The 15,905-nt window shown below is 38.4% G+C and overlaps 1 protein-coding gene across 1 annotated transcript in view; it reads left to right on the top strand.

The window, feature by feature from the left end:
• The window catches only part of SEMA3C (semaphorin 3C), a 130,749-nt gene that overhangs the window by 95,243 nt on the left and 19,601 nt on the right, over positions 1-15,905 (top strand). The window contains exons 11-13 of the mRNA XM_085298858.1: positions 815-959; positions 5,951-6,173; positions 15,081-15,169. Coding sequence (XP_085154984.1) covers positions 815-959; positions 5,951-6,173; positions 15,081-15,169 — 457 coding nt within the window. The remainder of the gene's footprint in view (positions 1-814; positions 960-5,950; positions 6,174-15,080; positions 15,170-15,905) is intronic.

Below are 15,905 nucleotides of genomic sequence, written 5' to 3'. Positions count from 1 at the left end.
CGTAGCATCACACTGGGAATTATTCCCTTAGTGCTCTTCATCATTGGATGATGGAGGGCATTCAGGGCATGTGCTATCTGAGGAGGCATCAGAGATACTATTTGGATGAACAGAAAGCAGTGAATAAACAGGCCTCCTAGTAGGTGACAGCCTTGTTTCTCCTCAGGAAGCATCAACCTTCAGCCCTCCTGAAGGGATCTTTGTGAGACAAAAGAGACCCTCCTCTGTGGGAGGATTTTTGGAGTAGATAGAAGTAATTCACTTACAGCCACAACCTGTCCCCATTTTGTTTAGAAAAGCTGGCAACAGATTATAATAAACTAACCAACTGTAGCTGTGCTGGATGTTTGATTAACATTCTAGCCATGTATTTTGGATGGCTTATGAAAGTCTTGTGATTAATATATTGCTATGGAGTTCTGAAAACCTATACCTAGGTTGGCAGCACAAAGTTTATAAAACCTTTGTCTCACCAAAGTCAGCAATATTTTTGCCACCGATTTAACTCAGGCCAAGTTATATTTATTTTATTCCAGAGTAGGAAATTCTTTTGTTCCACTAGTGGCATAATACTTCCCTCCTTCCTTTTTCAGGTCAGTGTTTGAAAAGGTGCTCTGCCTTAAAGAGTAATGCTGTGTATTGGGAAGCTAAATCAGCTGATTGTTAAATACATTGAATCCATGCTGTAAAAGTATTAAATTGTATGAAATATGTTATTTTAGGGGTATCTCCCATCACTGGACTGTACATGATGACAGAGAATTATGTAAAAGATCAGAGATTAAAGTKCTGGCTTTTTCTTACTCTCTTCCAGCTCCATATTCAAAGGCTCAGCTGTGTGTGTGTATCATTTATCTGACATCCAAACCGTGTTCAATGGGCCATTTGCACACAAGGAGGGCCCGAACCACCAGCTGATTCCATATCAGGGCAGAATTCCATATCCACGACCTGGCACTGTAAGTACAGAAGATGTTTATGCAGGCTTGCCAATTTCTTGTCCCTGTTTAATACATTARTAAATGTTATTTATTCCAGGAGAATGGACTGTATGTGATTTTGACATTTAGTTGCAGTTCAGAACAGTTCTGTTTGCCTCTCTGCTTGCCATAAAAGTTGCCTAGTATCYAGCAGGATTCTAAAAAGAACTAAAAACAGTGCAAAATATTGATCTCTCCTGCCCTTTTTGCCCAAATACTAATAATTATTTCATTAGATGACAATAATATTTTTAAACTATGCACATTTACWTTTTGTGTGCAAGTTTGAACAAAACATAGCTAAAGAAATTAACATATAGAGAGAGTTTGGGGAGTTTGTACTCTACAGTCTAGATCCAAATTTGTGTGTCTTCAGTATGTGATTTTCCCTAGTTCCCCATAATTTAGTAGTTCCACCAGGGCACTGGGGAGCCCAAGTAGGACAACTTGGCCTCTGAAACTGTCATTTGACGAGGTCTAAACCGTGTCAAGTACTGAATATTAGAGAAGAGATATRGAAATAAAGGAGCTGTCATGACAATCTGTTCATAGTAGCCTTTCTTAGTAAGACTGCTTTGGCATCCCTTGAAAATTTGTCAGGACTTGATTTCACTGCATCATGGATTGTAATAATCATCCAATAGATTCTGAAAAATGTGAGAGCTAGCTTTGGTGTCAAGGTTTTCAAAATTGTCCTAGAAAGGTTCTTAAACAGATTSCCCCCCTGCCCCCCTGCCACTTTACAGTGTATTCAAATGCAGTGTTGAGGTAGTTTTGTGTTAGTTCGTGTTTACTTTCTCATGTACTCATTGGGGTTTGTGTATACTTACTTTTTTGCCATGTTCTTACTTTAGATGTAGCAGAAGTACCAAGTCTAATATTTCCAGTTTTAGTGAACACTGTATGAAGTTTCTCTAGAATCTTCTCTAAATTCAGATTTCCTAAATGAAGTGTGTCAATGTGAACTTTCATTGTTTCTCATGAACTTTCTTACAATTGCTTATGTATTGGAATTATATAAGTGCTCACAAAAACATAAATCAGCTCTCATCTATATAGTTCTATTTTTACTTTTTTTTTAGATGAATGCTTTGTTGCTTCTCCATTAATCAACAAAATTACATGTTCTAACTTTGCAAGGCATTGCAAGAACCTTTAAGCACATCAGTACTTTGTACATTTTCTTCTTTGTGCTGTAGATCTTGTTCTTCTTTATCTCTCTCCCTCTCTTTTACACTAATGCTCAGATAAATGCAATAGCTCTGCCTGTTCTCACAGTCCTTCATGACATTTTACTGGCTGCAAGATTTTGAACTTCATGTCCCCAGATCTCTAGATTTAGTCAATTCTAACATTYGGTCAAGTTCTAATGCTAGCATTCTTCTTTGCCATACAGCTCTAATCTCATGTGCTCACTGAGAATTTAAGTTTAAACTTTACAAAAATACAAAATAAATGATCCATCTAAACAGGAAGTTTCCTGTCCTTGTCAGGAGTCACATTTCAGTTTTTTGCTACTTTAGAATATAGTATTTGTGTGTATTTTCTCAATCACTGCCATGTTACTCTGGTTCATCTCATAGAAGCTTATGAGGCCACAAAGGGGCCTGAAGAAAGTGGGCAACACATTGAAAAGGGGAAAAGATAATTCAGATTTTGATTTAACATGGTGACAGAAATTATCTAAGCTTTTTAGATATGCTGATGAGCTCTGAATCTGAAAAAAAAAAGACTTAGATTATAGCTCACAACAAAGATAAAGGCAAAAGAAGTTAGGTGGTCTAGCATTAGACAGAATAGAGAGCAGATAGAAGGTTATAAATATATCATTAGTTGTGGATCACAGTTAAATCTGAGAACAGAATTTATGCACATTGTTAAGGAATGGATCTGATTTTTTGTCCAGCTGAAACTCTTTTGGGTTTAGTTTAGGTTTTTGTTGTTGTTGTTGTTGGTGGTGGTGGTGGGTTTTTTTTTTGGCCAAAAAGTTCCCCCATTTTCCACATGGAGCAAGGTCTCTTTTTTCAATAATGTCAAAGCATGTATAAAAATCAGGATATGTGTGTTTAGGTGCTTATAAGATGTGTTCAAGGGCTTAAGTTTGATTATCCAAGCTTGAAGACTATGGGACAGGAGTTTCTTTCTTCTGGAGTGTATATTCTAAAACGCTGGACTAGACAGTAATACATTTTTATATAACATGGAAAATCCGAATTACATTTGCCTAAAGAGATATTCATACTAAACTGTTGGACAGAAGTGGATATTTGTTGGGTTGCTGTACATTGGATAAATACCGAAAAGACTTCAGTATAGCTTCAGTAGCATTTGGCCATAATCAGTTTGGCCTGCAGTGTTTGGCTGCACTTCACTAAATACAAATCGTTTCTTATTTTTCCACAAGCTAAACTGACTTAAGGAAAAAAAATTACATAATTGGCAAGTTCCTACTAAGTTCAGTGATGTTTGAAGATAGTTTCCATTTTTCAGAGTTCACAGAAATAATTTTTGTACCTACAGCATGCTGGAGAATATACTGTAAATTAAAGGATTTTATTTCCCTCTGTAATCTAAAACTCTACAGTAATCAACTGTGTACAGAATTCTTGTGTACTGAGGCCTTGAGTGAGGTGTGAAGGAAGCGCTTTCAGTCCCTCCAGGAAAGGGATAGCTTATAGAGTACTAAAGTAACATCTTTTGGTTTGTATTGGGTTGTATTTAGGCTGTTTCACAATACATAACAAATAAATGAATGGGTTAAAGAAAGTTTCCAAGGACTTGCTCAAAACAATTCAATTTAATGTTTGTATCTGAGTTTTTAGACACAAACCAGGCCAGGTGAACCGAGCATGGACATTTGGTTGCGCAGGAAGTCACAGGCAAACATCTTAGGATCTCCAAGTCTATAGTGGTGGGAGGATGGATGGTATCAGAGAAAAGTTTTCTTTCAGCTAAGMTGTTGGAATAAGAAAGGTTAATCTGGGCTGCAAGTGAAACAGAACCACTCTGGAGCTGAAGTGGAGTCAAGCAGACCACTATCAAAAAGAATAATCTCACTAATAGCTCCCCAAATTATGAATACCATTCTCTTCTGAGCATTGTTTGCTATCTGAGCAGATAGCTCCACACATTTCCTGGAAGACTGTGGATGAAAGGTCCAGAGACRGAAGGCATAGCACAAATGAGATAAAAAGAATTCAGTTTTGTAAGCACTCATAGAGGGTTAGCATTTKGTGTCATTTCTGATAAGAATTAAATCAAAACCCTCAGGAAAAATGAGAGTACAGAAGAATCAACTGTAAAGATTCTCAGCTGGGAAAAGAGACTTATATTTGAGTGGAGTCCTGGTTCTTCCTGATGAAGGTAACTGATGACACGGCAGTTTCTTTCAAGCAATTCCTACTAGATCAGTTTACTTTGTATAAATAATTAAATACTAATTGAGCCAGAAGCTGCTTCCTAAGCTTGGGGTGAGGCTGAAGTCCACTCTCTACTTGGTTCCCCGTATTGCAGAATGAATAGTTAATTAGGTGTGCAAAATGGAACAGCTTTTAGCAGTGAGGGYAAAACGGAGACTCCTGCCTAGTGGTTAGAGGGCTCCCCTGGGATGTGAAGACCCAGTTTCTAACGTTTGTTCAAAGCAGGTAGGTTGGACGCATGACTCATATATCCCCAGTGAGGTTCCCAGTTTCTCTGAGTATGATTCATCCTATGTAATTTTAGCCATCTGAAAGCCATCTAGTCTGAATTACTGACTACAGAGGAAACCTAGATGGCTAGCTAAGAATAAATGCCTGACTTTAAGACAGCAGACGTCAGGTGAGGTGAATCTCTTCCTAAGCTACTAGCCTATTTCTGTGTCTGTGGTTTTGACCAGAAATTCCTTCCTAGACTAAGAATTGTCCTCACTGAAATAAGCACATTTCCGTGAAATATTTCAGATTGGACAAATCAGCATTTTCCACCTGGAAAAAAATATTTTTTGAAACATTTCTGTATAGCTCCAATATTCTGAGGAAAGGCTTATGGCTCAGAAATCTACTAAGGGGAAAAATGGGAGCTCAGGAGCATCAATAAGAAGTGGGGTAACAGTGGCTGAAGAAGTAATGAAAACTAGCATCAGTGTGTCCAGCGCAGTGGAGCAGTTACTGACGTTATTTCTGATTTCTTTTCACTCTATTTACTTTTAGTTTCACTCTCACTTACCACCTGAGGTTTCTAAGATTGATTTGATTTCTTTATGAAGCCCAGAATGCCTCAGGCCTGATAACACAGATGGTTCCTTATTACATTTAAAGAAACATCCAGAGTACTCACCGACCTCTGTTATTTCTCCCTGGGTACACAGGGAAATGGTAGACAAGACCCTGTGAATAGTCAGCTTTCTTAGACACCGGCATACACCACACCACCCCCTTCAAGCCTCTAATTTTGCTTTTTCAATTGAAAATGAGTGACAGGCTGTTTCATTGTCTTATAATCAAAATAATGGGGAAAATAGGGAAGCTAGAGCATGATAGCTCCTCGAAGCCTTTTCTGACTAGAGGGATATTGACAAACAATACACAATTAGATTATAGATTTTACTTTTTGAGCTTGGGCTAATTCTATACTATCTGCAAAAGTTTGGTGCCTTCTCATACCAATCACTTGGGTTTTTTTTCAATAGGCAGCATATGGAAGTATAAGGAATGTGGAAATAGGTCCAGAAGTATGTATCTTTGCCATCAGCCTAGATTTTAATAGTAGAAAAATATGTTTGTGTTTGCTATATCTGAATTGGTGGGAGTTCAAAGCATAGCTACTCAAGTACTTCATTTCCATTATTGGAATATAATTATTTTCAGACAGCATCTGAAGTGCTCTTTTGGGAACTTTGTCAACTATAAGTCAATATTTGTAAAGAGCTTGGAGATGAAAAGTCTCTGATAGATGGTAAGCATTATTAAGCAGTACTGTGCTTCTTACAGTGTCCAGGAGGAGCCTTCACACCCAATATGAGGACAACCAAAGAGTTTCCAGACGATGTTGTGACCTTCATCAGGAATCACCCTTTGATGTTTAATCCCATTTACCCAATCCACAAGAGGCCATTAATAATTCGAATAGGAACAGACTACAAGTATACCAAGATTGCTGTGGACCGTGTGAATGCTGCTGATGGAAGATATCATGTCTTGTTTCTTGGAACAGGTAAGACAACCTTACAACAGTCATTTTCCTGTACTGCATTATAATTTACAATCAACTCCAATCTGTATAATTCATTGCCTTCAGAAGTGTTTGTGTAATCATATTTTTTATTTTTAAAAAAGGTCTATGGATATCCACAAATTATTTTCTCTATTTTCCGTGCATTTTATGTTTCCTATAGGTCTTAATTATGTACAAGAGATATAATATATTGATATGGTTTTTATTGGAAACAGAAATCAACACCAGTGTATATGATATTTGCTATAAACTATAATACTCATCTTGAATATGCTTTGTCTGCAGTGTGATTCCACTAGCATTATTGGAGTATGATGCTCTCTAACTTTAGTAAGAAGACCAAAATCTGGCTTTGTATTCTTTTGTATGCTCTCATCATCATTATTTAATATATGCTGTGTAAGCTACTCCAGAAGAGAAAGACAATCTAATCAGCATGTTACAAGGGCAGAAACAACAACTTCACAAAAAGTAAAAATGTGTAAGTATTTAGCAGAGGGAAAGGAAGCAAATAGTTAGAGTTTCAGCAGTAGCGGACTCAGAGAATTTGCTCCAAGTGTTCTAAAATAATTTCTTTCTAACCTGACTTACATTTCATTTTTAGTTACATCAGATTTGAATCTGGTATTATGCTTCTGAAGTCTGAAAGGAACAGGTCAAGTGATTCTCATACTGATCAAATTTGATTTTCCAAAATATTCCAATATGAATCACATTATCCTGACTGGAGCAGACAAGCAGTGTAGTACTCTGGCTAGACCCGAAGATTCATTCACATCTGAAACATCCTCTGGCTTAACAGAGCACGATAGGCACAAAGGTTTCATCACTAATCTTTTGCTATAAATGGTTTCAAGTAGAACAGAAGAACAGGAGAATAAGTATAACTCTGATCATCAGAATACAATAATGAGACAGCTCTCGTTACTTTTATGGTTCACACACTATTGCTATCCTGGTTGTTTTCTGCTTATAGAATAACCATTTCTGCTAGCACGCTCACCTTGTAGTCACCTTGTAGGCATGGTTATGACAGAAGAAGCTCTAGGTAGTGAATTACAGTGAGAATTTGGTCATTTTTTTGGTCTAGGAATATTTGTTTTCTTGGTTGCCAGGTGCTAAATTAATATAAAGATGTCTTTGAAGACTTTTTTGATCCTGCTTTTACTTGTAAAGTCGTTGGAAACTACCCAGTTAAGCTAATTAGAAAAAGGCACTGTTGTTGGCTCTGCCCTCTATCCTACAACAAGTAACCATGTTTACTTTTTAGTTTAATGAATGCAGCTACAGTTCTTGATTTCTGAATCTATTAATCTATTCCTTCTTTCCTAGGAAGTGAATAAAACAGAGTTTGTAGGCTGCTGTAGAAATATCAAAAGTGTTAGTAGCTATTCTTACATAGCTCTGCCAGAACTCTGCTTTAATAAGAAGGAAAGTTTGATTTTCTGCATTTTGCCATATAAATAGTTTAGCATGCTATAACAAATCTTTCAGATGAGAGTTTAGGTATTTTTTTATATATTAGTGCCCTTAATTTTCCAACGTGACAGTTAATACCGGAAAGTAATAAATATGAAATGCTCATGAAAAAGTACAGTGATGATACTCGGTATTTCAGTAATTCTTTCCAGTTAAAATTTTCAGACTTTTTTCAAAAATTAAGATCAACAACTGATGATGTTGTGTGGAGAAGTGTATGTTTTAAATACCATATACTCCGGATAAATACCTACTGAAACCAAGTGTGTTGAATAAAATTCAAGTTAACTCTTTAATATTGATTGATAATTAATTGATAAATTGCCTTTCATAAAACCCTACTGCAAGAGATAAATACAGGTCATTTATTTTTATAGTTTAATTAGCCTCTGACTGCAGTTAAGTGACCAGCGTGGCTCGTATATGTACCAGTGGTCCATTAAAAGCATTAACATGCCTCAGCTTGTGCCTATGTTTGGTTAATCCTCTTCTGTGTATCAGCACAAGGTTCATTCTGGGACAAATAGGTAAACTGTAGCTCCTGACATTTTGCAATATTTGTTGCTTTTAAGTTCAGGGTTACACTGAAGGCAAGGATCCTTGCTCGCTCTCATGTTCGTTGAGGTGGGGTAGTCACTGTTTTTTTCCAAGCAGGGCACAGAGACTCCCTGAGACATTAGCAGCTTCCCAGTTCTTCAGAATAAATCGATGCAATGAAAGTTACTGCGTTTCTCAGCTCTTTTAAATGAAAGTGATCAAGTTTCAGCCACCGAGAGAAGCAGCTCGTTTTCTTTGTTCTGTGCTTTCTGTGAGACTCGAGAGGATTTGACAGAGATATTAACTGTCAGAGGGGATGCGGAAGGGATTTGCTATGGTGTCAGTTCATCCTGGAAAATGCAAACACCACAGTGTACGGGAGAATTTCGTGCGGTAATTTCCTCGGGAGCCAGGCGCCCCACAGCCGCAGACAACGGGACTTGACACCCGGTGACGACTGCGCTGAGCTCTGCTGACGAGTTGCTGCTGCTGAACTGAGATGTTGCCAGCCATGTCTGTCACTGTCAGTGACCTGTCTCATGCTTGAAATCGGAGTGTTTTATGTCTTGCCAGATGCAGAGCACACAAAATGTCTAGTTTTCCCTCTCATCCTCCTCCATAGCCCAGTAATAAATCAGTTCCTGAAGGCAAGGGGAGAATACCAGCAGCGTAAAGCTCCAAGAACCGCAGCGGTTTTCGTCGTGTAGCCGTGGCATAGGCGGGGATAGGCAGCTGTGCCATTTTTTCACATTAATGTGAACTAAAGGTAGTGTTTCCTTTGCGCCCCCAGACAAAAGTGTTGAACCCACGGGGGCTGGTCCAGGCTGAGGGTTAATATGTTTGCTTTTTCTTCCCTCTTTCAGCYATATCACTAAGGAAATAAATCCCACAGACAGACATTGTTCTCGCAGCATTCCACACAGCCTTCCAGACGATAACGATCTCCTATTTTCTCTGTGCTTTTCKACCTGAAAACTACAAAAGCATTTGACAAACCTTGCCAATTTGATTAAGTCCACCCAAAGTCCACCCAAAAAGGAATCTCCTCACCCCACCCTCTGATATATTTGTAGATAGCTGTAGCAAGTGCTACAAGAGAAGAATGCTATATACTCAACCCTCTCAAATAGAAACCAGAGAGATAATTTACTTGGCTACAATGTAATGACTCATTTCCATATCTGACATGGATAATGCTGATGATACCTTTTCCCTATGCAATGAGTAAGAACATAGGTCAGGAATTTGTGTTCAGAGTTCTGCTTCATTTATCCCATTTCTGTGGTAGGCCAGGATTTAATCATAAAGCACTTTTTATTCACCCTGGAATTTTACTGTAATCACTTTACTCAGCTCAGTTATATCTGAAGAAACCAAGCTTCCAACTTTTTTCAGTTTATTCTTTAGTAGATTGTTTTTCATTTGGATTTTAAGTACAGCAGTAAAGCAGCATGAGGGCATTCTCCCGAGATTAATACTTATTTTTCAAGTATGCCACCTACTGCTTGTAGTACAAAAGCCTTTGGTCAGATTTGGTCAGATTGCACAACCATAAGACTGTGCTTTTTTTATTATTATTATTGCTCTTGGTGTTATGAAAATAGTTAAATGTCTAGGTCAAACTTGGGTACATTCAACAGTCATTGGCACCAATAAGAATTTTTTTAGGTTCCTAGACATCAAGATAGGAGAGGAGGATACAGTTTTTTGTAAAGAGATCTTAGCTGCTGCTGTGAAAAAGCACTTCAGATTTCAGTGTGGTTTATTCAGATGATTAATGTGGGCCACATGCATCTGATGTTGCATGAGGCTGATCGATGTTTCTTATTATCTTTTCTTCTYCGGTGCAATCCTCAGTTTCAAAGTCTGGATGCAGCAAGAGCTTTCAGAGCATAAGGTTGTAATATTGTGTCACATATGTGACTAAATCCCGAGAATATTCGTTTCATGCTGTTACATGATGTCTGTCCTTTTGGAAAACTAACCCTTACTGACAACGGTAATCTCCGGTAATGGAATAGACAAAATCGTGTAATGAGCTGCCAGTTCTAGCAGAGATGGATAATTTGGTCAGAAGAGCAGGCTTGCCTCCCACAGACTTGCTACAGCTGTGTGCCTGCAAGCTGGGTAACGTCGTGTTGCACAACGGGCAGCAGACCGCTTCCTGCTTCCTTTTGCACATACTGGGCGAGTTATTCAAAAGTTTTTGGTGATAACTCATCAGACGCTTTTTCACAGCCATTTAAGATGTCTAAAGAGGGCTTTTCCACACCTGCTTGGTTAGTACTGCTCAGTTTTTATTCAGACAGACTCTGAGTGTGTCGCGGAAGTTGGACTGTCCTGGGACTACGTGAAACTTTTGCCCTCAAGCATTAGATTATTATATGCTTATAGCTGCCTTTTTGCTCTTTGACATAGCTTGAAATGACTTTACACACAGTGTTGCACAGCAACTCTATGAGCTGGAAAAAAACTGCACCTGTTTTACAGACAAGTAAACTAAAGCATAGGGAAGACTAGCGTCTGTGATGGGAGTCCTGGCTCTGAGCAGTCGCACGAGGCAGCAGAGACCCGAGGAGCTGGCTCACAGCCCTGGCTGCTAACCTGCCAGCAGGTGCTTTGATGTGGGAAAACTTTATGAGTGGAGCAATTTTAAGCATTCTGGAAAATCTTTCTTTTTTTCTTTGTTTTTTTATTTTTTTGCATCAGGCTCGAGTCAAAATAGAGGCCAAAAATATGCTTGTCTCAACTGCCCTCAGTCATCAGGTACAAGGAGATTTTAAGTTTTCTAAGGGTGCTCCAGAAATCTGCCTAACACGTGGGTAAGGAGGATTACCATGGGAGGCCTCTCTGCAAAACTCCCCGCACAGCAGCAGTTGGTGTCCACTGCAGGCCTGATTTTTAAGATGTGGAAAAGCCAGTTTTTTGTTGGTTGTCAATTTTGCGCGTGTGTTGTGGCTCAGGGATGGAGAGGCCCTCACGCTCTCTGAAGGTGGCAACACCGACAGTTACAGTCTTCATGCTGAACTGGGCAGAGAAGTTTGTAGAATTCAGAGAACGAGATTTAAATTCCTACCGCTGTGTTCCAGCCCAGCACCTGTGTCTCTTACCTTGCCGCTCGTTAAGCTTTGCTTTTCTGTTAAACCTGGCCAGCCAGACCAAGACGTGCTGTAAGCAGGCACAGCTCGGTTGGTGTCAAGGAAGCTAAGTTAACTAATACTAATAATCAGCCCAGGATCACGCCCTGTGCTTGGAAGGGTTTTTTCATATKTTTTTTTGTTTTTTAATTTGTCTCTCCTTCTTCCCTCTCCAGACACTGCTTTCCTTYGCCATTTACTTTCCACTCTGTGTCTCCTCTCCTCTACTTTTTAGCCTAGTGGACGTTTGCCCTTGCCCTGCCCCTTCCCCAGTGCTCCTGCAGAGATGTGATCTCAGTAGCATTCCAGCTCAGAGACCACAGGTTCAAGCGGGTTTGAAACACGAAAAGTCATTATTAGTCACCCCTGTCACCTCGCAGTCGGCTCGAGGGAGATTCCTTTTCATTTGTCATTCCTCTCTCAACTCGCAGACCGCTGGGCTGAAGCCGGGCTGCAGACGGGTCCAGGTGAAAAGTCAGGGGAGGGGTGAGCATAAATCTGCCGCTCTGCTTGGYGCCTTCTAGTGCTGGATTGCTCTTGAGGAGGCACATTAGCTTTTCCATGGCTATGTGAAATCATAGCAATGCAGAACTGTTTTCAACTGAACTTCTTGAAATTGTAAGTAAACAGAGAAGGAGATTGTCTGTTGCTTTTATGATTTGAACAGGATTAGCTTATAATTTTACACTTTGACCTAAACGTGAAAAAATTTGACTGATACTTGTTCAGTGATCCGTTATGTCTGGCTCACAAYGCCAAAGATTATCTATCGTGAAATATGCTAGGAAACATCTCGAGCACTGCAATTTTGCATATATCTCCTGTAAGCATTACTGCATGCTTTCCAACCCTCCTTTTGACCCAAGAATTAAATCTTCTGCCTTGCCAGTAAAGGAAATAAGCAAAACTGACATGCACCATAGGCCTTCTGACATGAATATGTAAAAGTGACTTGATTTGACAGCTACTGTGCTTAYAATGGAGTCCTCAGTGCTGCTGAGAAAGGAGTAGGAAGTGTTTTCTAGGCACAAATATTTGTGCTTCATTATCAATGAAAAGACTGAATAACAGTAGAAAAACTATTTTCAAAAGGAGTGGAGGATTACAGCCTACAAGGCAGGTATTATTAGATGTATATAAATATATAAATATACATATATACAGAGTATTGGAGTTCCTTGCTTTAGGTGGTTTTATTTAATGAATAGCTTTCTATTGTCTACTTTCCCTAACATGAATATTTATTTAAAATGTTAAACTAAATGTTCTAATTCCTTTGAAACAGTGGAATATTCCTTTTCACAAGAATCTGTCCCTAACAGTAAAATATTAGGGGAATGGTAAAACATTGAGGCAAAGGGAATAGCTTCCAAGATAAATAGTCATTAACTCCGTGTATTTTGCCAGGATGTGACAAAAAGGGAGATAGTTTTCAAATGGAAAAGGTTATTAGGACACAAGGACTTGGCCTCAGACATTATCAGCATTTTCTGTGCCATTGCCCAGGATTTAATCTTACCTCAAGTTCTGATTTTGGTTGAGGACTGTAGATGATATAGAAATCTTAAATGTGTGGCATGCACTAATGGACTATTGAAAGCAGCTAGTTTTTCTGAGGCTCACTCTCATTGCTGGTTAGGTCACTGTCAGCTGTGCTTTGTACCCTGCATGTTACGGTCACAGGGAGCTGACACTTCGCAGGCGGCTCAAAAAATCACAGCAGGCTGCAACTCCTTCCCCGCACTGCCGGTGGGACACTTCAGATGGTGTAGTTTAATGGTAAAGAGACAGAGGACATGGATAAAGGGAGGCAAAGCAGGAGAGGTAGACTGCACTTAGGCTGTGTAGATCCGTGAGAAGGTCTTTTAGCAGAGGCAGAACGACACACACGCACACGCACATGCTTCTCCTTAGCTCCAAATACGGAAGGATCTGCAGCASTTTAAAGCTTCGGTGGGTCCTGGCAGTTAGTAAATCTCTTTCAAGTTCTCATAAGTTTGCTAATACTGGCACCCAGTCTAGACCACAKCTGTGTTGTCACAAGATTGAGTTTCAGTAAAGTTTCTTCGGAAGGAACTAGTTTATCGTGCCATCGTATAATGAGAATAAATGTTCTCCATAGAACAAATTCTCATGAAAAATTCATGCCTAATGTGTTCAGAGCATGTACAATTGATAGCTACACATTTTTAAATCTTGATAGCTTTCAATTTCTCTTTTCCTTTCTCTCTCTCTCTTTTTTTTTTTTTTTTAATAACAAACTACTGCAATGTGCTCTGTGTGTGTGGTCAGGTCATATGAATATTCTGGCTGTAATTTTTTTTTTTTAATAACATGTATAATTACTCACTACCCTCCACCAGGGAAATAAGATGTAAATTATTTACTATAACCAACCTGCCCTGCAGCTCCAGCTATGGAATTTAGTCACTGACCTTAAAAGCAAAAGCAAAACCACACTTTTTCAGTTTACTTTGTCAACATCATGAATTGCCAAGCGGGAAGCTGAGATTTCCTTCCCTCAGTCATGAATTCATAAAAATACACATAGATACTTACATATATTGTGCTGTACTAATGTTATACTAACCACACAAGTCTATGTTGCTCATAAAACCTATGAAGGCAAAACAGAATCTGTACCATATGGTCTCATTCCTCAGAATCAATACTGATCAAATAGAGTCATTCTACTTAGACTAATTTCCAGTCTTTTCAGGCAAGAAGAATGCTTTGTGTTTTGCTTTTTTCCAAATAAAAAGACTCAAAAATTAGCAAATACAATTACTTTCTTTGTTCAATATTTTAATACCGTGTAACTGTCCCTGTGATTTTTCATAGTCAGCCTTTTCTGTCACATCAGAACCATTTCAGTGTGTCTCAGCCTTTAAATGTGTTCACGAATTGACCCCTCTATCTTTTATGTTCTTTTCACATAACAAGATTGGCAAACTAGTCACAAATATCCCTTTAGAGACCACTCAACACATCTTCCCTGCAAAAACACTGTCATTTCCCCCCATCTGTCTTACTTCTRCTTCAATACCTCTTTCAAAGTGAGTTGATTTTGGGGGTCAAAACACAGGGCAACCATAGAAAAGTAGCTATAGAATCTTGACCATGTCTCTCTTGTTTTCCACATGAACAAAACAATAACTCCTACTGCTGTGTAAAGGACTTACTGCTCAAGTTTTCTGAAACAGGGGGCTTTCTTCTTACCCTTTTAGGGTTATTGAGTTATTTGGAATATTTACCTTTCATGTCACCAGTTGTCATTATATTTTATTAATGAATATAAATGTATATTAAATTATATAAAAGCTCATTTTTGTTCATTTATCTGGCAGTGTTTTTGCTTTAAGATATTTAGAGTAAATACTGCCACTCTGTGTCTCTGTACAGCACCAAGTGTCATTTTTGATTGGAATTTTTGTATATAATGATAACGATAATTGCAATAACTCTCGATTTCTTCGAGATCATGTGGGAGAATAACACTGTGTATAATCATGTTCAAGTTATCCAAAGTTTATGACTTGTAAAAGGATCATCTCTCTTTTTTTTTTTTTTTTTTCCTGGCCTCAACCCTAGAAATTAATGAATATCTTCTTGTATGATTCTGTACATTATAGTATTTCTTTGGTGTTTTTTTTCTTAGTTTCTAATGATTCACCTGCTCTTCTTTTCCTTCCACTCTCTGCCACATAGTCTAAATTTTTCTCATCTTTTCCAGACCAAGGAACTGTTCAAAAAGTCGTTGTCCTACCCACTAACTTCTCTGCAAGTGGAGAACTCATTTTAGAAGAGCTGGAGGTTTTTCAGGTTTGGCTTGCTCCTGCTTTTATTCTTCCAATGTGTATGTTCATGCAAACACTTTGTTCTGAAAGACTTTGGCAGGGGCAAATATGACTTGATAAAAGATCAAGTGAATGCATATACTGTCAGCTTGATACCCTCCCAAAGAGGAATACAAAATGTCTACTGTTATGAAGTGCGTAGCTAGGCTAAGATCTCTTTTTCCTACATTTTTTTTTTTTTGTTGTTGTAGTTATCCTGGCTAGAAGGATTTTGATAATCCCATTTTTCAGAGGTCATGTTATAGTGGCTGCCAGAAGGAGGCTTTCATCATTGGCATCACATAGTGAGACTGTCACTATTTACAGATGGAATCTAAGATTTTCTACTACTTTTGATTATCTGATAATCTTTCTGATTCTGGGCTGCAGAACTGAAGCAAACTAGTGTTATTTTTGCTTAACTCCAGTTCTTCAAAGCCACATGTCTCTGGAGTCAAAAAAGCTACAAGATTAACACAGCATAAGCTGAAAAGAAACATAAACAACTACAGYGAAAAATAACAAAATAGCCTCTGTCAGTCATTCTAGCATGTAGCAGCTTAATAACCTAAAGGAAATGTTCACCTTCATGTTGAAAAAGCCCTTTCAAATTTTTGAATGGGCTATTCTTTAACAGGCAATATCAGGGCAAATGTTTGTATTCATCTATAAGCTTAGTTATAGATTTTGTCATGAGCTTTTTTCTTTTTTTTTTTTTTTTT

The sequence above is a fragment of the Rhea americana genome, unplaced genomic scaffold (assembly GCF_003343005.1).
Source record: "Rhea americana isolate MKP2758 unplaced genomic scaffold, rheAme1 scaffold_1, whole genome shotgun sequence".
Lineage (NCBI taxonomy): Eukaryota > Metazoa > Chordata > Aves > Rheiformes > Rheidae > Rhea > Rhea americana.
Note: the sequence above shows the minus strand (reverse complement) of the source record. Positions and strands in the feature narration are given on the sequence as shown.